The sequence below is a fragment of the Alligator mississippiensis genome, chromosome 3 (genome assembly GCF_030867095.1).
Source record: "Alligator mississippiensis isolate rAllMis1 chromosome 3, rAllMis1, whole genome shotgun sequence".
NCBI lineage: Eukaryota > Metazoa > Chordata > Crocodylia > Alligatoridae > Alligator > Alligator mississippiensis.
The window spans coordinates 192,459,507-192,484,991 of NC_081826.1; the positions used below are offsets into that span (position 1 = coordinate 192,459,507).

Here is a 25,485-nt window from a genome sequence, read left to right on the forward strand (position 1 = left end):
CAAACCTATATAGGTAACTCCACATTATTCTCTCTAAAACCACTGGTGGATGAAATTAAGAGTAAGTGCATTTAATAAAAAACAAGATGGTCAGGTTATTGATTACAACAGATGGGGGTGAAATCAAATAGATGTTTTCAAAGCACAGAGCGAAGAAAATACAAGTAATTTCTTTTTTTCTGTTTAATACAGCTCACCAAATATACACACAAGAAAATTCAGTCATCAATAACATTTTTATTTCAGGTACAGCTGCAACTACAGAGAACAATGAATTTTTCTAGACTAGTTTCATTTCAGGTTGGTTTCTGTAACACCAGGGAAGTACACCATAAGTAATTTTTAACAAAATAACGAACAGAGAAATCTGTAGCAACTTTTTAAAGACATATTACTTGCAGTTTAGATTGCATTCTAATGCAATATACTCAGCTGTAATACGCAAAGTCTGTTAATTTTATGCCATTAGTATAAAACATACAGTCAAACAGCAGCATTATCCCATAAAGAATACATCACCAGGTTGATTTTTAAAAATACTGTTTATCAATCACACATTCACTTCCCCTCTTGCTACTTCTAGAAAAAGAAAAGGAGTAGTTCTGTAGGGACTGTCAGATCCTTAAAGACACTAAGGTTTTCAATCACATCTCTTTAGGGTTCTTTATTCTGGATCTATCCCAGAAATAGCAATCCCTAAATGCAAATGTTTACTTTGTAGCAAAAATAGCAGTTCAAAAATATGTTTAAATCTTTCCAGGTTAAGGCAATTTCTACTAAAAAAAATGTCATGTCAATAGCTGCATCTACTCAGCTTGCTTTAAATCACTGGTTAGGGATTTAGCTGAACTAATCTTGCATCAAAGCAGTCTTACCTATACAAACAAACCGAAAACTCAAGGTTCTTAACATTTTATCTTAACTTTGATTATATTTTATTCGTGTGATAATGCAGGCCTTTAATAAAGGGGGTTTTGTTTGTGGAGAGCATATTTAATGAAAAGAATTACAGTATTTACTCCAAGGGTAAAATGACTCAATTCTGCATTAGTCTGTGAAGGTACGGTCTCTGTACTACCATAGGAATGTTGGTCTTTGGTCAATACAGCACCAGTTTGAAACAAGTATAAATCAAACTTTTTTCTTTTCCAACAGCTACTTTAGGCTCAGTCAATGCAAAACAAGTAAACAATGAACACTATATTTATAACACTTTTTCTCCCCCCCCCCCAAAAAGAGTACTTTCACAGATCAGAGGGAGTGAACTTTTCTTATTCACCATCTTCTATGACTGTGCTAACAGTGAAGGTGCCAGACTCAGAGGCAGACTCACACTCCAGTACTCCTTTAGTGCTCTCATTGCTGATAGGAGAGCTGCTGGAAAGGGACACCAAGCCAGAATCTTGACTGCTGGGTGGAGAAAACACTGGAGAGCAAATGGAAGAAGGTGGTGAGGGGGGAAACAAAATAAAAACAACATTAACTTTAGATGAACTAGACCAAATGGGAAAGCAACACCTTCATCACTTGGCATGATGGGGCCCATATGAAGGGATCAACTATTCCTTGCTAGAAAACACTGCTAGCAATAAAGATTTGGACAAAATGTCAATAGATTTAGTTTCAATACAAAAAGGTTTTGAAGGGACCCTGTCTGCTTCCCCTGTTGCAATCAAAGGGTCATGTCACACAGCCTATCAAGTTAGGTTAGGTCAGGTTAGGCATGCCACTTTCTATATTCAGTGGCCTGTAAGTGCTCACATCATGTTCAGCCACCTTAGATTTCCTTGCCTCAGCAACCAGGTACCCATTTACAACTAGTCTAACCAGTAGTGGCCTTCAGAATAAGTCCAAAATGGGGCTTAAACTCATTCTTGTGGAGGGCTACCAACCTTCTTCAAAGGACTCTGCCACCAACTCTCTCCTTTGCAATAGCTAGCCCCAAGTAACTGTGAAACCAAGACAGGTATCATATATTTCAGTTATACAACCAAACCTTCCAGTATAGTTCTCTGCAGCATTTACCAGAAATTGCATTTCCTTACATGGGACAAAAGGATTTGGAGAGCAAAGAAAAAAAAAAAAGTCACTCCATACCCACAGAGGAAAAAAGATCCCTTTAGCAGTAGGATGACAAGGATCTTGGGAATCTGCTCATTTCTGACATACCTCCTGCTTTTTGAGAAAGGGGATGCTGTCCCCCAGTGGAAAGGCAAGAATCAGGGCCAGGAACTGGAGACTCCAAGAAATCCACTCAACATATTTCCTTGTTCTTCCAGTTACTATGGCAGGCCCACAAATAACAATATTCAATGATAAAAGCCACAAGCTAGATCCCCACCCTCCACAGTAGCTTTTCTTATAGGGGAAGAATACAGCACATGGTGTTTTATAATAGAAAAGTCAAAACATCTAAGTACTGTCCAACCTAAATACCAGGGCATTAGGGGGAATAATGAAGAGGATAAGTGTAGCGTTAGCAATGAAATAAGTGGCAGGAACACAGGAATGAAAGCTACAGATAAAATAAACCTCTGGTCTCAAGAGAAAAGCTCAGACAGCAAGATACTGAAATTAAATATTAAAAAAATAAAATAATATAGTGCTGAAAATCTTTGCAACATTATAATTCCCAGTAGATACAAAAACCAAGTAAAAGGGTCTCTGACCTTCTTAACCTTAGATGAGTTGAGATCCATCCCCAGCACTCCCTTCCTGCCTAGCCAGAATGTAATTAAGGGGAAGCTGCAGTGGTAATTTCTCTCCTCATTAACTTCCTGATTGGTTTCAGGCTCAGAATTCCATCAGGCTGCAGTTTGTCACCAATTCCAAATGGCCAATCGTTAATACTAATGTTTGTGTAACTAACTGCCAGCATCTGCCACCGCTTCTTGTACAACAATAATGGTGAAAGGGTAACATTAGTGCTCCGGTGTTAATTCAGGTTCTGTTCATCAATAGGGAAATCTATGATGTAATTAGCAAAATGCATTGGTAGTTGAGCACTAGAGTCATTTGTAGAAAACTAAATCACACCAGAGGCTGCACAGACCGTTGACATTAAACATCAATACTTATTATGTTCTGAATTTTACATTTTAGTGGGGTATATTACTAGGATGAGATCTTTTAAGAGAACATTGTTTATAATCATTGTTTATTTTTTTAGATGTTATGATGGATCTAGTACAACCACACAAGAACAAGGAATACAGCATTGTTTAAACTCTGCGCTGCTGTGCCTATGCTGTATTTGAATGTTGAGTATTTATGATGGAAGGTGATTAAAGAGTGGGCCAGATTTAGTGATCTCCTGCAATGTAACTCCAAAGGGACTCCAATGAGATTTGGGCTAGTGTGACTCTGCCCTAGTTTAACTTGGAGCAGACTGTGGCCCTACATCTAAAGGTAACTCTTAATTCCCCAGTCTTGGTGGGTTAACCTGGAATTTGATCATACATATTTGTAGGTTAATTTAAAATGTTTTGCTTTTATAAGATCATAGTAATTAGAGATGAAAAAGGTATGATGGAGCTTGGCTCTTGTTTCACTTCCACCTACTTTACAGCAGCATAACTCCATTAAGCCAAAATCTACTATCATGTAGCAGTCACCTCTAATGATATCAGTGCCGTTTTGTTCATTATTGAATATGACCCACCAACTTCAGAACAGTAAATATCACCTGATAATTAATCAGAAGCTAGACTTACCTTGTACCCGAAGATTTAGATATGAAAATAACAGTGTGCTTGCCTTAGCCAAAAAGTGAGGAAGTCAATGTCATTTTTAGAAGTAGAAGGGACATTAACATAGGGGAAAGATGGCTTTTGAAACATTTTGGCTATTCGAAACTGCAAGCTGACCTTGGTATTGTGACCCAAAATATGTAATTCCACATGTGGGGCTGGTGCCTGCTATACCATGACTCAGACACCAGGAGGGTATATTTCTATGCTAGTTGAGTACATTTTCATTTAGTCAGATAAACAGAGCTGTGCAGGTCTGTGTACCTGAAATGCTTTGAAGCCCTATGAACCAAGACACTTGGAGAAACCAACTTATTCATGCACCAGGGTGACAGAGTAGTGCTTGGGTAAATGACAGCCCTTGGCTATGCTGGTTGGCTAAGATCATCAGGTGCCTTCAATACACTAGTCACCACATGTAGGTCCTAGCAGGATTAAATGAAGACTGTCTGCACTTTTCCTCCCAAGGATCCCACTGTAGTGTTGAGCTGCTGTTTTGCTCCGAGGGAGCTTTCCATCTGGTGTTTCTTAAGGTTTTATTCTGTCACACTCCTCTGTATAAATGGTAAAGGAAGGAGAATTAGTCAAGAAACAGGGGTTGTGATGTCTTCTGTATGTGTATGATGATCCACTTGTTCTGATCCCTTTCATCTAATGCAGTTGGCGTTTTTTTTTTCATTTGTCAGTGCCTAACATCAGTTGGTAAGGATTTTGGTGAGGGTGATATCTTTTACTGGACCAACAACATAGTTGGAATAAAGTTAGACAAGCTTTTGAATGCAAGGCATCAGAATGAAGAATCTCTTACTTTTGAAAGTTCATATAATTTCATTCCAACCATGCCCTTGGTCCCCTCCTCCCCCCCAAAAAAGATAACACCTCCCAAAACTCCCTTGTGTCTCAAATAATTCCTGGACCATCACTGCTACATCACTCTAATGCTTCCATAACATCAGTTGGAGTATGGATAAGTACTGACTAGCAAATCTGGAGAAGAGAGACTAAGAATGGAGGAACTGGCAAATTTTGCTATTTCAAATTCCTGAAGGGTGTGAGCTCACTTTTAGTGACAGTTTCATAGTCTGGGCATCCTTTAGGTACCTGGCCCATTTCAGATGGCCCAATACCAGTATTATAAGCAGCCATACCTGCATTCTGTCATTTATGACAGTTAGAAAACTGTACTCTTTGCATCAGTTTGAAGAACTTGCTAAAAACGCTCCAGGACTTGGTAGATCTGACCCTTCCTTCCTGTGTCTCTGCCACACTGCTGCTCTGACACAGGAAGCATCAGCCCAGAGGTCACAATGCAGTAACTATCTTGTTTAATGATATTTCTCATTTGGACCATGTTGGTTTCTAATCTGTTGTTGACTACAATTTAAGTCTTGGTTTTGACCTATGCAGCTCAAGAAATGACCTCTCTCCCCATATGATACTCTGCATTTGATGTAAGCAGAGATACCTGTCTGGTATAGAGAGTTGTCTGGCCAGGCATTTTGAAACATGCTTTCCCCCTTCGGTTCAGCAGAGCCCAAGTCTGTTAATCATCAACACATGTTCTATGGAATATCTGTTTTCACAGATGCTTGAGAGGGGGATGGGTTGTGAAGGGAGTGATTGGGGTCATAAGGGGATAATTTTTTGTTTACTCATGAACAGCTGAATGGGTGAGAATTTTATTTATTTGATAGGATTTGTAAATATTTTAGTGTACATGTGCCTAGAGTGATGGAAAGGCACATTTTTAAATACTGAATTCTATAAATCTCCATGACAAACTTTCAGAAAGTGTTGTTTTTTTCTGCCCCTAAATAAAAAGGGAGAACAAAAAAAAAATCCCACCTCACTCTCTGTGGCAGAGATGTTAATAAATGGGGTAGGAAAACTACATCCACTTTTTACTGGAAATTGACACACATTCGCTTGGTAATTTATGTTAATATACACCAAACAACTCGAAGTATATAGAAACTCAAGCTAAAGCTGGTTAAGTATCTAAAGCTAGGCACAGTAAAGCTATACTCTGTATCAGCGAGCATGTCTACACATGAATTTAAGCAGGCTTAAATTTAATGCACATTAGCCTAATGTGCATTAAATGGTTTTTGACAGGTGTCTACACATGGTGGAACTAGGGACTAACTTTAGTCCCAAGTCAGTCCAGCCCTGCCATGTGCCCCTGTTGCCACTGGGGGGAGCTCCAGCCCCTGGCCACATGGCTGCCAGCACTTGGCAGCCATGCTGAAGCCAGAGCCAGCTGCCAGCACTTGGCAGGCATCTTAAAAGCACACCCTCTGCACTGTGACCTCTGGGCTGATGCTTCCTGTGTCAGAGCAGCAGCCTGACAGAGATACAGGCAGGATGTGCCTCCTCTGTTCCTGCTACAGCTGTGCTTCCTAGCCCTGACTGCCCCAGCTCCTGGCACTGGTACCCAGGGATAGGGTCCCCCCACTCCTGAGGAATGCCACAGCTGCCTTGCTCGCCCCTTGCCATTCCATGTACCTGGTGCTCAGCCACATAATGCTGCCCAACAACCCCACCCACTCTGGCCACCTGCTGGACAATTGGTTCATGGCTTTCCGGGGCTCCCACTGCCACACAACTGTTCCCACCAACCCCGGCAACCACAGGTTCCACGACCACTGCTGGGACCATCGTTGCCCTCCTGTCCCACGAATCCCACTGCCTCTGGGCCTGCCGCACCAGCCCACACTGGTGGCAACATGTTGTGCTGCAGGAATGGGATGACCACCAGTGGTCTGACACGTTACGGATGACCCTTTGAAGACCTGCTGTGTGAGCTTTGGCCCCACCTGGATCACCAGGATATGGAGAAGCACCCAGCCGACACCCACCTGCCTCATTGCCCACACACCTGTTAACCCCTGACCACCCACCAGCACCACTCCAGGACATATGTTAGTAATGAAAACCTTTATTCCCCTCACAAGGCTCACCCCACCCCCCCTCAACACACAAAGCCCCTCCACCACCCTCTCCACCCACCAACAATAAAAAAACCCTCCTCCCAAACTGAAAACTATTTAATCAGTCTCAGTCCTTCTCCAAGTCCCAGAGTAGGGGACTGTGCGGTGGGGGCTCCCAGGGCGCAGAGCCCAGCGGCAGGTGACTAGCACCCTGGCCGTGGACAGTACGCCCGTGGGCTGAATCGCAGGGGCTCCTGTGGGTGGGAGGCAGAGGAGGCTTTCCTCTGAGCCCAGGCGGGGGCCTGCTGTAGGGCTGGGGCGAGGGGCCCTGCAGGTGGGCTCTACTGGCTGACCCCAGCTAGCCATGCAGCACTGGGCCAGGGCCTCCAGCCAGTCCCAATCCATTCGCTGTGCCCAGTCCTGTGCCTCCTCCTGGATGATGTTTTCCTCCCGCCAGGCCAGCTCCTGCACCTTCTGCGCCTGTTGCCGGGCCACCCGGTACTCAATTGCTGCCACTAGCCACTAGAGCAGGAAGGTCCAGTCTGTGGTGCACCGCTGATGCAGCCAGCACGTCTGGGTGACTCCAGCAGTGGGTGGCGATGACCCTGCTGCGGCACTCCTGCAGGGCCCTGCCACCTTTCCCGTGTCCAGATGTTGGCCCTACGGAGGCAAGAAAAGGAAGCCTTTTCTAGACATCCACAACATTGCAGGAATAAAATGCTTTGCTTCAAGGGCCCTACGCTTCATAGGTCAGCCGTGCATGAGTGCCCAAGGCCCGTGGTAAGCTGTCCAGGCAGGTCTGGGCCCAGGCAGCTGCTGGCCAAGTCCCCCAGGCCTGCTTGCTCCACTGGGACCAGGAGCCTGCTGGGTGCTGGCTGCAGACAGCCTGCCTCCCCTACCCCCTTCCCAGCATGGGCCGGGCCAGGCTAGGCTGCTGGCAGCACTTGCTGCCTCACCTCTAGACCCCACCCATCCCCTTTCTCTCTGCAGGCCAACCGCTCTGCTGAATTGCTGCCCAGCCCATGGTGCCCTGGGCCTGGGAGCCCTTTGTTCCCTGAGAACTGCGGTGAGTCATTTGCCACACCCCCACCCTCCTCCCAGGGGACCTCTCCAGGGAGGCCCCCCTGAGCCAGCCCCTCTCCACACCAGCTGTGCCCCTGCTGTATGTGCCCTAGGTTGTGTGCGATGAGCTATTTGTGCAGGTGAAGGGATGTCTGAGCCACTACAGCCTGCTGTTGCTGATGCTCCTGGTTCGGAAGCCTGAGCTACAGTAGTGTGCTGAGCAAGCCTGGGCTGCCCCACAAGCTCCACTGCTACCTGGAAGGCTACCTGTGGCAGTGCTACACATCCCTGCCTCCCACTGCTGAGGAAGACATCATCACCGGCATCAACACCTTCCTCAGTGTATGAAAGTCCTATGTCCAGCCAGGTGTGGGGACGTGGGCTGAGCAATAAAGTTTTGAACTGTGTCCTGCCTCTCTATGTGCTGTGGGGAGGTGTGGGGGAAGACCTGGGGCCAGGCAGGGAGTGGGGGCAGGGACCGGGAAGGCCCTTCTCCAGTGCAGGACTTACCACGTATCTAGGGCTGGCAAGGCTGGCGGCTCAGCACAGGGTTCCCCATCAGCAACAGCATCCAACTGTGCTCTGTGTCCACAACCTGAAGTTAGTAGTAAACTGCTGCCCGGCCAGGGGCCTCCCTGGGGAGGAGCTGGAGGCTGGTGGTGGCATGGCCAGCCACTTCTCGTGGCAGGGTGTGGGGCTGGGCCAAGGGCAAAGCAGCCACTGGGCAGGGTTACCCAAGCTGCCAATGAATGCAGCAGCCGGGGAGGTGGGCGGGGGGGCGCTGAAGGCCTGAGGTCCCCTCTTCTAGTGACATGTCACCATAGATGTCAGTGTGGGGTGCAGGCAAGGGCAGGCTGCCCCTGCTGGTGGCACTCACAGGGGTGCAGCCTGTATCCCGGGGTACCAAATTGCAGGTCAGCTCCCACATGAAGGGTATGGTCTTATGGATACTACTGAACTGACGATTGAACTCGGTCATGGCCACCCACTGTGCCCACAAGACCTTGGCCCTCACACAACATTACTGCGTCATCTGGGAGTGCCCTCATGCATGCATCCTAGCTGAAATGGCCTCAAATGTGGGCACTCAAGCGGCCACCCCACGCAAACTGCCTCTGGATGTTGGCTGCACCCTAGAGCGCCATGAGGTTGCACACCTCCTCATGGCTCCAGTTGAGGGCCTGGGCGCTTGGGATGGGCATGGGCATGCAGATGGATCCAGAGCTCAATGGGGACTACGTGCTGGACATCCTCCCTGCGCTCACTCTCTGGGCCCCCGCACAGCTGTCCATGTGATGTCAGCCCTGGATGGCTACCAGCAGCACCCTGGACAGGGGCACAGCCAGGGATGGGGAGCTGCACAGCAGAGATGCTTCACCACACTGCCTGCAAAGAAATAGAGTTGGGGGTGAGGGGTAGCAGGGAGCAGGTACTGGCCCTGCTGCTGTAGAGACCAGAGCCAGCTACCCTGGGGGGAATCTCAGGGCTGGGCAAGGGATGCAGCAGGCTGCAGCCCTTGGCAACACTCACTTGTGGTCAAGAAGCAGCTCCAGCTAGGGGACAGGATGGGCAGAGGCTGGCTGGGTCCTGTCCAGGGGAACACACAGGGCGTGGTGGACTTCTGCAGGAAACTGGCTCCTTCAGGCTCCCTGTGCTGTGTGCCCCAAGGCACAAAATGACTGGAGGCTTTTATAGCCTGCAGCTAGGGCCTACCAGAGAGCAGCCCAGCCCTGGAGGAGGAGAGGTGGCCAGCTAGAAGCCCTGGGACTGGGTTCTGCTTAGTCCCTTAGTGGCTGGGCAGACCCAGCACCGACATCCCCGCGTTAATGTGCATTAACGTGTCTACACGTGCGTTATTGCATTTTAACTAATCATGCCTAAACTTCATATTTGCTTTATCCACGCATCAAGTTTAGGCATGATTAGCCTAAATTAACCATTTTTAAGGCACATTAAGGGTGTGCATGTGTAGACATGTGCCCTTAATGCACCTTAAAAATCGGGATAATGCGCATTAAATACCCACATGTAGACACGCCCAGTGATGCTTAACCCACCTAGCCCCACAGGTGAGATGAATAGCACAAGATCAGTCTGCAAGCCAGATCATGAGTGTAATGTTGATCTGTGGAGTTGGTCTGTGGATGGGATTCAGCCATGGAGCAACCCTACATGTCAGCCTGTTCCCACATGCTTGGATCTGGCTGCAGAGTGACCCTGTGCATCAGTACAATCTAGCATGCAGGGCCACATCATTTGGCCCACGTGACACCATGTGGACCTGGAAATTTGGCAGCAGGGGAGCAGCAATTACCATTGCCACCAGATCTTGTGAGAAGACCCACAGGCTGGATCTGGCCTGTGGGCCAGAGGTTGAGCTCTGCTGCTCTAAATAACTAAAGCAGTCTGCTTTTAAATAACTGTGCAAAGTCAGGCAGAGTTGCAAGTGCTTAAAGCCTTAAAAATCAGGCTATTGGCCTAAACGTGTGCTTAAGAGTCTAACTTTGGGTTTGCAAGTTTAAAAACGTCTGCCCTAGCAGCACAGAGTCCTTAAACATCCTGGCAAACCTGGGAGTCAGTAGATATGACCGGAGGAGCTGGCAGATGTTATTTCAACTCCTTTGTTTAAGGGAATAAACTTGCTTTTAGCAATATAGGTTCACAGCCTGGACAACCGTTTCAGCTGGCCCAGTACTATTAATGGCCAATAACTGCTTTCTGTTGCGCTCTGCTTCAGATTGAAGGACTTGCTATACTGCTCCAGGTCTCGATTACCTTGAAATGATCTGACTGTAATGATAGCTAAACAGATACCACAGTGAAATGCAGTACTTCTCTTGTTACCACATAGTTACCATCTGTGTTTTATGAGACAGTTTTTACTAGGCCCAAGCCTTCATTCTTTACTCAAGAAAACTCCCAATGAAGGCAATGAGATTCAGTGAGACTTTCTGCCTGAATAAGGAGTGCAAGTGAGGTATGTCAATAAGAGGAACTGGATTTCTAGAGGTCTACTTCTTTCAGTTTTGCAGTTTTCATGGAAACCACAAAAAACAGCATTGTCCACGATTGCCAAGAAATCTTGCATCAGCCATGATTTCCTGTTAAATCAACCTAAAAAAATAATAATGCGGCATATTATTCATATAACACACTGTTTTAGAATGTCCCAAATGCTTACCTCAATACAAAGACAACATGACAATCACTGCAGCCATAGACCAGTGACTGAGAGTTACTGTTTGCTAGTGACGTAGACTAAGTGAAGGTGCCAGTCAATTAAGTGTATATACCTCCCTGCCAATCAGTGGCAAGGGGTGGGGCCACCAGGAAATGCCTGCAAAATCGGCTCTTCATGCTGTGACCAAGCCACAAAAGTTGCTTTGTCCCACTATAAGTTATGTAGACCCCTATGGATACCTGGATTGTTACCCAGAGATACCCTTAAGATGGAAAAAACCCAAAAAACCAAACCTCCCCCCAAAAACCCCCATACACAGTTCTAGTTCTACTGCTCAGAAATGAAATGCAGTTCAACCCTGCTCAAAGAAACAAGTCCCACACTGTCCTATTCATCTGTTACAGTACATGTCTGATGCTATAATCCTTTAGCACACAGGTTTCAAAGATACAGCCTGTGGGCCAGATCTGGTGTGCAGAGCCCCCTCATCTGGCCCCTAGTGCTGCTCTTGGGTTGCAGAGTTGACACATGCACTGCATGCTGGAGCAGCCTCAAGCAGATCTGGGACAAACAATGCATGCTGCACACATCAGCTTTACCCAGTCTGGGACCACACCACAGTGCCCACACCTGCTGGCCCAAGACAGGCACTGCATGTGGCATAGTCCTGGACTGGCAGAGGTGGATGCCATGGGTGGTGCAGTCCTGGACCAACTGGAACAGGTGCTCTGAGTACTACATCCAGCACACAGAGGAGAGGCTGGGGCATGGGCAGTCCACGGGACCAATCCAGCCATGGACCAGCCCCACAACACCACTTACCTGGCCCGTAGGGCCAGATACACTTGACATCCTTAGTTAGTACATTGGATCTTTATTCCATAAGGATGGTCTGTTCATAAGTAAAAGTTGCAGGTTTGGGCCCTGATTCTTTATAAGGCCATTCCTATACCTAATCTGCTTTATTCCGAAAAAGAAAAAAAGAAAGAAAAAAGAAAAGAAAAATCCTGAATATTTTTATGCCATCTAAATGTGAGAAATTCTCAGCTCATATCACATGATAAAAATAATGGGGGGAGGGATCTAACCCTCAAAAACAAAACCTTACATCTTCTGACACAATGTAAAGAGCGCTGTCTTTTAACTTGAGCAATCCCCCTGGAACTCAATGGACTGGAAAGAATAATGCACTTCCACTGATGTGAGAAACCAGAAGGATATTCATGCCTGAAAAGTAAATTTTTCCCTGCGTTTACATTTTAAAAACCATTAAACTCTCAATAAGAAGCCATTTTTAAAATTTAAACTTGAGTAGCATAATCCATTTATTAAAACTATTTCCTCTTTCACTCTTTTATTCAGGGAGGGGAGAAATAAATGTACTCACCTTGGTTGCTATTAAGGGTCCAAGTGCTCCTTTCTACTGTGCAAATAAATGTATAAATACCAGCTGTAAGACTGGTGATCACAGGAAAGGGAGTAGAGCCAGTGTAACATTGCTCCAGAGAGTACAGTATCTGCTACAAACGAAGTGTGCTTGGGGCACTGTGGATTTGGGCTACAGGAACAGGAGCAGGCTGCTGCTGCTCTCCCATGGCATGTTCTCTTTTGAACCTAGCAGATTTTCCTCTTGTAAATATCTCAGAAATTAATGCTGCTTGAGAAAGCATTAAGTTCCACTGTACACTTTGTGAGCCCCTAAGAAGTATCAAAAGGTAAAAATATGGCTGGAAAACCAATGGCAGCACACCACCAAGCCAGACATACCATCCACAAGACGGGCAACCTATGAAATACAAACAGTGGATTCTTTCTCTCACAAACATGCTTCAAGAGCTGTGGAAACGGAACAAACTTTCCCCGTGGAATTTCTGGATCTCCATGGGTGACTTACCAAGTCGCCCTGCTTCCTTTGGGCTGGCACAGCTGCCACCTTGCAAGGGGAGTGAGCTAGAAATGCCATGGATGAAATTCATTTTTGAAGCAAGCAAGCATGTGCAACTCCTGCTAAAGTCAACAGAACTTTAATTGCCATCCTAGGCTGACACAGACCCAGTGAGTTTCCCTTTCTGGGAAGGACTCTTCCACTATATACACGGATAGAGCCTAGCATGCTGATGAATATAACTATATACAAAATGCTATTTTAAAAGAATGTTGAAGCTGCCAAGCCAACACTCAGAAGCTAGGAATTGTCAGAATTAAGGTTCTATGGACAATAATAAAGAAGACTGAGGATGGTAAAACTAATGAAAAATATTCCCTTTCATCTTAAGAATCAGTCTAGAACTTTTTTTTTCTTCCAAGTACACTTATAGACTTATTGTATGGCACTGGGCAACACAGTGTCATAATGCAGGTATGTACAACAGCCATATTAAATTTACACAGGACACCTGAATTTTGGTACTTCCAGCTTCTTGGATGTGACTGAAATGTTAACATCCTTTCAATATGGTTTTGTATGCAATTTGTAAGAAAGAAAAATGAAAAACCAATGCCATCAAATACTACCATAATAACCCTGGCATAGATTATTAACAGGCTTAATCCCAGAATTTCTTTACCCATAGACCCAGAATTTCTTTACCCGCTCTTTAATACTAGAGCCAAAGAAATAACTGAGAAATAGCAGACTGTTATCTTTTGTGCAGGTCAGTCACTAAAAAAGGGAGAGGGGGTCAAACCCATATATTTTGCCACTGGTTTACACAGTTGTAGCAGCACTGGCATATGGGAAGTAAGGATTTGGGGGTTTCCAATGGACCACTTAGATTTGACATGTGAATTCTGGAAAGCACTATGGTTGTGAATTGGTTCTGTCATATCAGAAATAACATTTTCAATCCCAGCTATCTCTGAAGTGACCCTGTGCAATTACTCAGGCCATTTCCAGTCTAGGGAAATAGGTTGTATTTGAAATTGTATTTGAAAACATACTAAGGCTAGGGACAGAAGTTACATATAAACCCGTATTGAGTGTTCAAATCTGTAACACAACAGTTCAGTGCACATAAACTACTTTCAAAATGGCCCAAACTGGTTTAAGATAAACCTAAAAGGATGCAGTATCAGACTTAACTGATTTAGGTTAAATCAGTTTATTGAACTACTGTCCCAGATCCCCTCCAGATTCAAGTTAACTCTCAATCCCCCAGCATCCCAGGATGATTTGCACCCTCCCCCACCAGGACTACCCCACCCCCTGTCTCCTTGGAGGGTGGATTGGCTAGCCCTGGCCCAAACTGTCTGCTCCAGCTGAGAAAAGAGATGTGTCCTAGCACCCCTTGGCTTCTGGCCTGGACCACTGCAAGTATGTGGCTGCACTTCTGGAATCAAAAGGAATGCTCACTTGCTTATTAGTTCATCTACGCAGCTTAGACTAAGATGTGGAGATAGAACTGATTAAGCCTCAGGCTTTTTGACTGTCTGTACTTAGTCTAAATGTCTATGGTGAAACCTATGACCCCCGGAGAACTTAGGGCAGACTACAACCAGTATCTCCCATGAGTGGAATCTTCTTTTTTTTTAAATGCTGCATATAGCCTTTTCAAACATGAGCTATTTTCCCCAAGAAAGACGAGGCCTCAGTTATCCTAGTGCATCTACATGTTCATTAATGCACCGTAATTGTTGTGCATTAAGTTTAGTACCTGTAATAAGTTATTAAACTTAATGCACTGTAATTGGTGCTACTGCACATTAGCACAGATTAACAGTTTTTGTGATGTTAATGTGCGTTAGACTAAGTCTACTGCGCATTAACACGGTTTTTGCCAGCCGCGCTAATACACAGGAGAATCTTTCTTCTGCACATTAAGCATCTTGTGTAGATGCACCCAATATGTCTAAGAACTGAGACTTACTGGTCACCTCCTGACTCTTGACAGGAGATGGCTGTGGCTTGTCTGGAACTGAAGCCTGTGGAGCCTGAAGCACATTCCATCCTCAGTGTTGCACAACAGTACATGGCGGACAGTGAAGGACAGGGGTGCTGGGGGCATGCTCAGTGGAGATGGAATAAGCATTTTCTACTCACTGAGTGCATGTACAGGTGTGCTTTACTGTGGAGTTTCCTATTTAGCTCCGCAGAAAAGTGTCACCCATCTACACGTGCAGCACTATTAGGCCACAGTAAACTAATTAACTCCTCTGTAGGACAGTACTGTCAGGTACAAGTACTATGTTACAGTGGAGTTAGTTATGCTGCCACAACACGCGTGTAGACGGTGACCAGGAAGCAAAAGGCATTTTTCCCTGCTGATTTTCAAGTTCCTGCCCTAAACCCACTGCCAACACATGGTAGATAATAGATCTCTCTCTTTATACAGACAGACACATAGACAGAAGGTGCCTCAGTTGTGCGTGTGTTTCCATGCATGTGTATACAGAGAGAGAGAAATTCTGCAGTAGTTGTAGCACCCTCACTGGTAGTTCCCACAGCTGTGAACTGAACCAGGCCTTCCCACAAAGCAAGGCCATCTGTGACTATAGGGTTTCCAGCTCCCAAAAGTTTTGGGTGGCTATAGATTAGCCGAGATGACTATAGATTACCTGTGATCCTCATTAAAAAGCAGTGACAAACTTTCACCCTTAGTGAATGATTTTCATCAAAAACATTTTCAAGAAGCCCACTGAAAGGGAATCTTTCTTACCAAAAAGAATCATGGCTTCTTTATTTATTTTTATTCAAGTCTCCATCACTCCCAAAGGAGAAGCACCTAAAAATACATGCACATTAGTGTAGTCTTTCTTATGCACTGCCCTCCTTGGACTAGAGCATTACATAACTACACTCTCCTCCCCCCATTCAGTAAGACAACCAACCACACCAGATTTTTCAGGGTAGTCCCAATGTTAGGATTGTGTCCCAGAAGACGCCCAGAAACAGGACTTCTATTCTGAAGTTGAAAAACTGGTCCCATATTAGGTTATACTGCACTTACTGAGGACACAGTACATTGGTGCCACATACTTTGGAAATGTGATCAGGACATGGCTTTAAGCAACCTCCTGATGCAGAAATAGAATAGATATGTCCCTGTAGCAGTGCACTCAAGCTAATTGAAACTCAGAAGAGTAGATTAACCTGTCCACAGCACCACTCTGGCATGGCTACTTCTGGTACAACTTCTGATTCCTCAGATCAGTGGACTATCTGAGACCGCGTCCTGAATTTTGCACCCCAAGTTGGTTGCTTTACTCTTATGGAAGACTCAAGGGGTAGAACTGGCATTTACTTGATCTAAAACATCTGCAAATGCATAAATGTTTATAAAGATGCCATATATTTGGTGTATCCCTCTTCCCCCCACCGTCACATATCACTTGCCATCCCCTGTTCAGGGACTGAGTACCACATAGGCATTAGGGCTGTGCGAAGCTTTGGTCCCCGATTCGATTTGGCAGGCATTTGGCCCGATTCAGTGGCCGAATCTCCAAATCCAAATTGAATCAGGAGACCTTTTAATCTCTCCTAATTGAATCTGAAAGGTTCGGACATAGACATGTGCGGGCTGTGGCCAGCAGCCCGGGCACGCGGGGTCGGAGAGGACCGGGGGCGAGCTAGAATTAGTCACGGACGCGCAGTGGTTGATTTAAAGATTGTTTACTTACACCAAAGATGGTCGTGGTGTAGGCTGGACAGTTTCCAGGTACAGCTCCGCTTAAATCCTCGTTAGAGGACTACGACAAATTCGTTCTTTTCCCCAGAGTTGTTGAAGCTCCATGGGTTCGGTAGTTTCTCGTACAGGAAGGGATACGTCTAGGAATTTATCGGCGACGGGGAGAGGCCAGAGGCTGTTCAGGCCTCTATTGCCTTTTAAGAAATGCGTTGGGTCCGTAAGGATCCGCAGCGCTTAGAGATCTTCACGCAAGGTGAAGGTTTTCTCTCTCTCTCTCCTGGTGTTCGTGGAGTCCTCCAACTTGGGCGGAAACCACTCAAGCTCTTTATACGGCTAGCAAGCCAATCGCTAGCCGCCACGTGTGCATATGTTAGAACCGGCCAATAATGTGGCACGAATTCTCATACAAATGGCGGGAACTCCTTGCACTGTGCATTTCTTAGATGCAAAAGAAATGCACCATGCAAAGAAAGCTTCAAATTGGCGGGAAATTCTCCGTTGCACCGGGGTTCTCTTCTGCAGCAGAAAACTCCACCGTGCAAAGAAGCTGCAATTTAGCGGGAAAAATAATTTAGCAGTGCCGAAGGACTCACAAACAAAAAATCACAACTTTGGGTTGTGACAAGACACAGCTTTAAATGTTTTTTCTACATAGCTAAAGGTACCAGGCGGCTCATGAATGCTGTGATGGTAAGGTGAATAGAGCATCCCACAGGAGCACGGTGGGGTCCCCAGGGCGCTTGGCAGCAGACCCGGAAGTGGACCAGAAGTACTTCCTGTCCACTTCTGGGTTCGCCGCTGAGCACGTGGGGGGCTCCATCTGCCCCACCATCGCAGCGTTCACAAGCCGCTCTAGTACCTCGAGGTATGTAGAAAAAACATTTAAAGCTGTGTCTGTGGCCAAATCGCTGATTCTCTGAATCAGCATGAATCTTCAGATTCCGATTTGGCTGAATTGAATCGGGGACAGCTATCCAAATCAACAAATCGAATCACTGTCCCCAATTCAGGCTGAATCCAAATCAAATACAGCCTGCTTTGCACACCCCTAATGGGCATTATCCCTTGTGTACTGAAGCACTATCCCACTAAAATCATGGAGTACATTCACCTAATGCATGTTACCACATCATGACTTCTGCATGCTCTTTAAGAGAAGCACTGTCTCTTCCCACATGTTGACAGAGCACATAGCACAGAAAGGCCCTAATTCGATCTGAGATCTCTAATATCAAATACTCACAGTAACTGGTCAATTAAAAACTTAGTTGCAACCTTGCCTTCAGAACACATTCAAAAGATTCCACACTGAAATGCATCAATCAATTACCATTTACTCTTAAAACTCTTTTTGGTCAATATATTTTAACACGTTTTATGTTGATTCAGTACTAAAAAAGTTGAAAATTAAATAAAAGAGGGACAGAATCAAGTATAGTACTTTGCTTTTAGAACATATCTTAGCACACATGACTCACCTTCGTATGAAAATGACAGGCCTAAACATTTGGGAACAAAGTCATGTCCATTCCATGGCACCTAACACATCCATTATTTCACAATAGAATCTTTTTCCACTGTGAAGCTCCTGCCCTTCTCACTAACATTTAAAGTAATTAGGATTATCCTAGATGCCCACAGTATGGCAAGTTCATTGTGTACTTTCAAATAGCATTAATTCTTGGCACTCAGAACCAGGGATAAAAGGTATGAATGGAGATCTTTATTCAGCTTGATCTGTTATGGATTATCTCATTCTTTTCTAGTTCATGCTTGTACTCTTAGTTACTCAGAAGGCTGGGCAATAACAGCTGTAATTAGAAACCAGAAGCTGGGGAAAATATCCCTTGTTAAACTCTTCTACCCCTCTCCTGTCTTTAAATTCCCTTAAAATAATCTTTGAAACAATTAAACAAAGACTTTTTTTTTTCCTCTCCACCTGCAATTAAAATAGGCAGGTGATGTGGAAATAAGTGTGGCAGGTTATGCCTTTTTTGGATAATCCAATCCAAAAGCTAATTCCAGATGTCAGTATCTATGCAAGAATGAAGGCCTAAAATCCAACTCCCCTTTTGGAGAATAAGTGGCTTTTTGAGCCATGTATGCAGATTTTTAGATCTAACTCCTCTCTATACCACTTATCAGGTTCTTCTGAACATGCTCAGATGGCACTCTGGCCATTTATGCACTGTTATGATCCTATTCACCTGGGTAGATGTATAATCTCTTTGTAAGACCAGAAAAACCACAAGAAGTTGCCCTATAGCCCAGTGGTTGGGACACTTGCCTGTAGAGTTGGTGACAGTGGCTGCATCTACAAGAAATACTAGAAGCACAGTAGACTAATTCTACTGCACATTAGCATGTCACAGCAAAAGCCATGCTAATACGCTAATGCACAGCGGAATTAGTTTACTGCGCATTAGCATCACCTAAAAGATGTGCTGGTGCTACTGCGTAGTAGCACTGATTATGGTGCATTAAGTAATAAACCTAATGTTTTGTAATTACAGATCATTGATATACGTGTAGACATGCCCAGCGTATGCTAAAAAGGTGTGTGGCTCGGTGAGCAGGCCACTGCCTTAAAAAAGGCCCTTATTTCTGGCCCCTGCCCCTGGTCCCAAGGTAGCAAATGCTAGGCCACTCAATTTTATCCAATGGCTAGTACATGGAAAATGCAGAAAAACCCCTTCCCTTTCAAGGCACTGCCTATCTCACTAATTCATGGGCACTACCCTAGCTTGTACAGGCAGTCCTCAGACTTACGACACAACTGGTTCCTGAAAACCACGTCTTAAGTCGAAACATTGTAACTCGGAACCGATTTTCCCATGGGAAACAATGTTGTAATTGGTGGTTCCTGAACCAAGTCCCGATACTCTATTTTCACCACAAATAACCCAGAATTTTGACTCAATCCATTATAGATAAGTAATATAGCTACATTAATGTATTTATATTGTAAATAGCAAGCATATTGATTTGGAAGGATTTCTTTGAGGAGACTTTGCTGGATGTTTTGAAGGGCTCTTGGTTGGACTTTTTGAAGGGTTCTTGGCTGGAGTCTTCTCAGGAGTCTTGGCTGCAGGTTTTTCTGGAGTCTTGTCTGCTTTGTTAAAGTGTCCAAGGAAGTTTGGACAGATGTTGTCCAGGGAGATGGGTGACACAGCGAACTTGTTCGCTGGCATGGCTTGGCGTCAGATCAAGTGTTGTAAAGTTGAAACTGACATCAGAAAGTTGAAACAGGGTGTCAATTGATAAACGTTGTAAGTGCAAAATATTGTAACTCGAAACGTTGTAAGTCGAGGACTGCCTGTACCCCTAACCCCATTTATCTTCTCTTGACTGCACAGGGAGCTAGCTTCAAAAAGAAGGGTGGAGGATGCTTTGGCAATATCTAGGCTTTGGCTGATGGTTACAACTTTGCTGAGACCTCCTCTGGGAAAATGTTACTCAGAACCTGGTGCTCCAACTCTCCAGGAAAGTGTCCTAACCATTCAGCTCCTCCTTGTGGCTTGTGAAATTTGTAAACTGAAGCCTTACTTAGCTTCTTCATACAAACATCTCTCGCAGAAATGTCTCCCCCTGCAATTCTGTAAGGGCCAGATTCTCAAGTGACATGACGCAGCATAGCTTTGCTGAAATCCCAATTTATCCCAGTTGGAAATCTGGCAGCTAATACTTTCCACAAAGAGATACGATTTGCAGCAAGTGCTCATCCCACAAACCAATCCTGCATTTTGAAAGCAGGAAAGACTCACTCCAAATTGAAATCTGAACCTTCTGATGTAAATTTGTCTTCATCATAATCAGTTTTCACTTTTATACTACCTCCCATCACAATACAGGTAGGCATTCTTACTCTGGTTATCTCAGTTTACAGAAAGCCAAGCACAGACTGAGAAGTTACAGAAGCAACAGTATCAGAATAGAAGAATTTTAGCCCTGAATCAGCTATCAAAACTTTTTTTTTTCCATCTTTGGTAATTAAAGACAGTGCCTATGTGTCCAGGTCATGTCTCGTGCAAAATAGAGAAGTACCCAGCTGTCACATTCTGTACATGACCTTACTTTTTTATGTTAAAATACATTCTGTGTGCCCAGTGACCTGTCAATGGGACAGATAGCCTGGTGTCACCCAAGTTTCTCAAGGCTGCACTACAGGCTCCATCATAGAGCCTGGAAGTATAGGATGTCCCAGAGCTGCAGTTTTTGGAAGTCCTGACTACCCAACAGACTGCCAGGTGAGCAAGCAGGAAACCAGGCAGGTTTTCAATACAATCTGTCAGTGTTTCACTGGAAGTTTGTCAAAACTGATAAGAATCTGTGAAATATAAGATGTTTTGATAAGTCAGCATTTTTCCATTTCAAACCTGTTTTGCCAGAAAATTCTTGATCAGCTCTAATTACTAGCAAACACTGCTAAGTCCTTTCTCCACAGAATCCATTCAATAGCTTATTTTTTTACACTGTTTTCAATATCTTTAGGGAAGCGTGTTTGTTTTGTGGCAACTACTTTCTACTTTTGTTGTGTCTTCCAGTCTCTCTCTCTCTCTGGTTGCTTCAAAAACACAGTCTTCCACATTTGCAAGAGGCAGGGAGTTTTGGTGAGATCTTTTATTGGATTATCTGTATCATTGGGAAAAAGTCAGAACAAGTTTCTGGGCACAAAGTGCCTTTCCTTAGGGTTACCTTCCTCAGACGGTCTCCAAGTCTTCTGAAGGTTCTTCAGGTTTTCAGATTGTCAGGAAGTCTTCAGACCTGAACTATGGTACTTTGTGGCCAAAAGTTTGCCTAATATCTCCCAACTACATGGCTGGTCCAATAAAAGATATCACAAGGAACCTTGTTTCTTACATATTTCCTGGACCATTATGGCTACGGCACCGCTTCATTCCATAATCATAACATTAATCTCATCACAATTTCGACAACAGCTTCTCACACCTAAAGAGAGAGAAGATTACAGCATAGGTAGCAAATGAACATAGATACCATTTGCTACTTACAGGTTAGAAATAATTGTTCATTACAGGCCTGGTTGTAGTGTGGCAGCACAAGGGAATAATAGGGCAAAGCAACTCTCTGCTTCTTTACCTGGGAGGATCATGTCCTAGTGAGTGGTACAGGGAGGACAGCAGACTTCGTAGGACTGTTACACTTTAATCCTGCAAAAGCAGGTATGAATGGGAAAAATGGGGAACGATAGTGGCAGATCTTTGGCCCCTGGCTGGTTTGATGACACCACCAATGGCATAACAAGCCAAGTGGGCACCCAGGGCAAACCCTGCTGGAGACTAGGGGGAGGCATGTGGCTCCAAGAGTGGGGGGGGGAGGGGACTGGGATGAGAGTGGGGATGGGCAAGGGAGCAAAGGTCCTGAGCGGGGGGAAGGCATGGGTTCAAGAGCTGGAGGCAGCAGCCTGGACCAGCTCAGAACTTCTAAACCTTCCCAGCTGAGCTGCTGCTGCCACGCATGCACTGTCTGCCCCAGCTCTGTTGCTCTTAAAGCAGCAGAAACCAGGAACTGTTTTAGAGCTCCTGGCATGGCAATGTTGCCGGGGCCAATTCTGGGGGGGATTGAGGGCAGTTCTAGTGTCCCACTTGGCACCTCTCACCACCCCTAGTTATGCTACTGGACACTACTAAGCTAAGGGAAGTGAGGTTCCCACTGCAGGTCCAGCATGTGATACATGCCCTGAAAAACAAGAGAAAATCCACGAAATGGGTTGTGACTTGGCGAGTCACAATCTACCTTCCAGTTTGCTCCAGGAACATCACAACCATGTACTAGCCTTCTTGGGGTTCATGGGAAAACTACTATTGTACCTGGTCTAAACTAAAGTTGTCTGTTACTACTTCATTCTGGGAGTAGTAACAGTACGTGTAAGACCCCTGACAGACAGTCACTTAAAAGCGCAAAGGGATCTGATCCCTAATTTTAACAATTGCACTTCCTGCCATGCTGCATGTGCATGGCCGGGGGCGTGATTGTGGGATCAGGAGTCAGATCCCAATCACTCCATATTGCTGGTGCAAAGGGAGCTTAGGATCATGACCCCAGGTTCCCCCTTTACCAGCAGGTCAGGTGCCCAACAATCAGATGAATGTCAACTGGCTCCGGGCTCCCTCAGGGCCATTCAAGCCCTCTGTGGTCTCAGAGCTGCCCAACAATCAGCTGATCATCAAAAGATCAGGACTGTCCCAGGGCTTGAGTCTCAATCCACAGTCAGCTGGCAGAGACTGCCCTGGGGTTTGAACCCCAGAGCAGTCCAGCCCTGGGCAGTCCCTGTGTGGCATGCCACACGTTCAAGTTACAGTGCCATACAAATCAGCCACAAAGATATTACACATTTTTTGAGTAATATCTTTATGAATGGTTTGTGATTTTATGGCATCATAAGTTCTTCAAACATGTGGCCAGTTGCTATTTCTGGCACAAATACCACTTTAATTGCACCAGAAACGTAACATGTGCCAGGGGCTTAAGAAACATACTAGTTACGGTAAGAAAATATTTTCTTTAAAGAAATCACTGGTTTGGGGTTGGTTTGGGGTTTGTTTTTTTTGGTGCATTTAAGATTTTGGATGTTATTAAAGAATATAAAATAAAAATGATCACGGTTTTCTATCTTTTCTATCTACATTAAAAGATTAAAATACCCAAAGGTCTCCAAATAACAATTTAGAACAGCGGCAGCACTTCTCACAAAAAACAAAGTGCCAGAGCAGTTGAGCATTGATCCTACCCTGACGAAACCAGAGCCTGTGGAATAGCAGACCCTATCACAAAAATGTAAACTTGAATTATGATCATATCTCTTTACAATGTTTATTTTTGGCAATGTCCCTTTAAATCTTCAAATCTTTATGGTCATTGTCATCACTCATAAGCATCAAAGAGTAATCAAAAAGCTAATGATGACCTCAGCTCTTTCATGCTTAATTAAATTGTTAATTCCAGAAAATACTAGGTCAATGCAAAAATTGCCATACTACACATTTTAAAGATTTCTGTAGATGATTTGCAAGCTTTTGGAAATCAAGAGGATACTACTCAATTAAACTGCCAAGTATAATCACAGTGATCTGTTAGAATAGACACAATAGATTTTTTACCCTTTTGCCAGGAATCAATTTTTTTAATGTTGTTATAATATGAACTGCTGCAGTGGGAAGAGACACAGCCAGGGGCTGATCCTGCACTACTGAAGGCAATGTCATGTTTCTCCCCTGACTTCATTAGGAGCTAAAATAGACTCTATGTCAGCCTCACCAATGACTACATCCAGAAAATAAGGCTGAGGAAAAACAAGTAAGTTGGATTATTTATGAATTAAAGCTCAAATGGCATTCAAGTTTAAAATCATGGAAGACTTCAAAATAACTCAATATTACCATGGTACAACTATCTTTAAATATTAACTTCAATTTGGGAGCAAGTCAAGCAGCTTTGCAGTCCACCAGTTCAATAAATATTGATCAAAATATACAGCAAAAATAATGGGAAAAACATCGTGAAATGTTTTAAGAGAGTAAGAATGTAGCTGTTCATTTTAACGTGTGACTTACACCCTCAGAAGTTTACGAATTCCACTATAATTAGACGCTCTACTTTAGAAAATAAGCACAAAAAATGAACAAAGTTTGTTCATTTTTTTACTGTAGACAAATAAGTAAAATGAAGTTTCACACAACATTAGGCATAAGACAGACCCACTATGTCATATTTATTTCTGCTAACACAACAGTAGTGTTAAATATGTACTGTGAAATGCTGATAAGCAATGACATTTTTTTCCACTTAAAACGTAAATTGCAAAGATTTTGGTGAATACACATCAAGACAGCGTGAAAGCTCAAATGAGCATACAACATTAGTGAGTACTTTGGACTCCAGTTCTGCCAGTTACACTGAGCTTGGTGTTACTACACAAGTGTCACATAAGGTGCAACAGGACTGTTGGATAAGAGACAATTCTGTTTGAACAGGTAAAATTAGGAGCTAAAATATCACTTTCAAAAGTTACTTATGCATTTAGTAGCCTAAACCAAACTGACTTGCAATGAGATCTTCAAAGGTAGCTAGACACTTACACCCCCTGAAATCAATGCAAGTTAGGCATCTAACTACTTTTGAGGACATAAGCCAAAGTGCCCTAGTTATTTCAGCAGATAGGACAGGCTAAGTCACTTACATGCTGTTGATAGTTTTACTCTACAAGCTTACTAGAACTCCATCTCCATGAAAGGAGAGGAATATTAAGGTAGCTAAAACAGTGCAGGAAAAAAGAAAAATGTCTGCTTTGCTTCAGGTGTGCTTACTGTTGTCATGAGTTGCATGAAAAATTCTAAATCTGTTTTTTAACACATGGGTGGGGAGCAGCCTAAATCAGCTTAACATTAATAAACATGCGTAAGTCAACATGAAATTGGGCTCTAATCCATAAAGTCTAAATCACAGCATGGGCCTTTGGAGGTTTAAGATAGAGCAAGACCCAACATTTCTCTTCTCCATCACTCAGATTCCTGTGAGGATAGATGGTTCAAGAGGAAGAGAGAGCAGGGCCCGCAGAGTACTCCCCCCTCTGTTTTCTATATAGTCATAGACAGGGAAAAAGGGGAAGGCCAGAGCTCTGTCCCTCCTCCATGCAACCAGTCGGTGGAACGTAGTATCTGTTATGGGTCAGGGGAGATTGTGATCTCTAATGAGCACAGGGGAACAGGGTGGAGTTTGTGTCTCCCTCCACTAGGACTGTACACAGTAGCAGTTCAATACAAAGCCACGAAGCTGAGGGTAGTGGAGAGGCATGTGCAGACTCCAGGTCCCTCCCAAGATGATTCACTTTTCTCTAGGGCTCTGCCTCAATACTGATGTTTTACTCTTTGAACTATCTGTCTTGCTGCCTAGCCAGGAAGGGGGTCAGTATCTTCTGG

General features: G+C 44.4%; 1 protein-coding gene across 11 annotated transcripts in view; it reads right to left on the minus strand.

Moving 5' to 3' along the window:
* Positions 1-217: 217 nt before the first annotated feature.
* Positions 218-25,485, minus strand: part of DMRT1 (doublesex and mab-3 related transcription factor 1) — a 100,606-nt gene continuing 75,338 nt past the window's right edge. For 2 of the 11 annotated variants that reach the window (XM_019478119.2, XM_006261265.4), the window contains one exon: positions 218-1,426. In XM_019478119.2, coding sequence (XP_019333664.1) covers positions 1,272-1,426 — 155 coding nt within the window. In that variant the 3' untranslated portion in view covers positions 218-1,271. The other 9 variants (XM_019478120.2, XM_059724774.1, XR_009460981.1 and 6 more) reach the window with 8 other exon arrangements.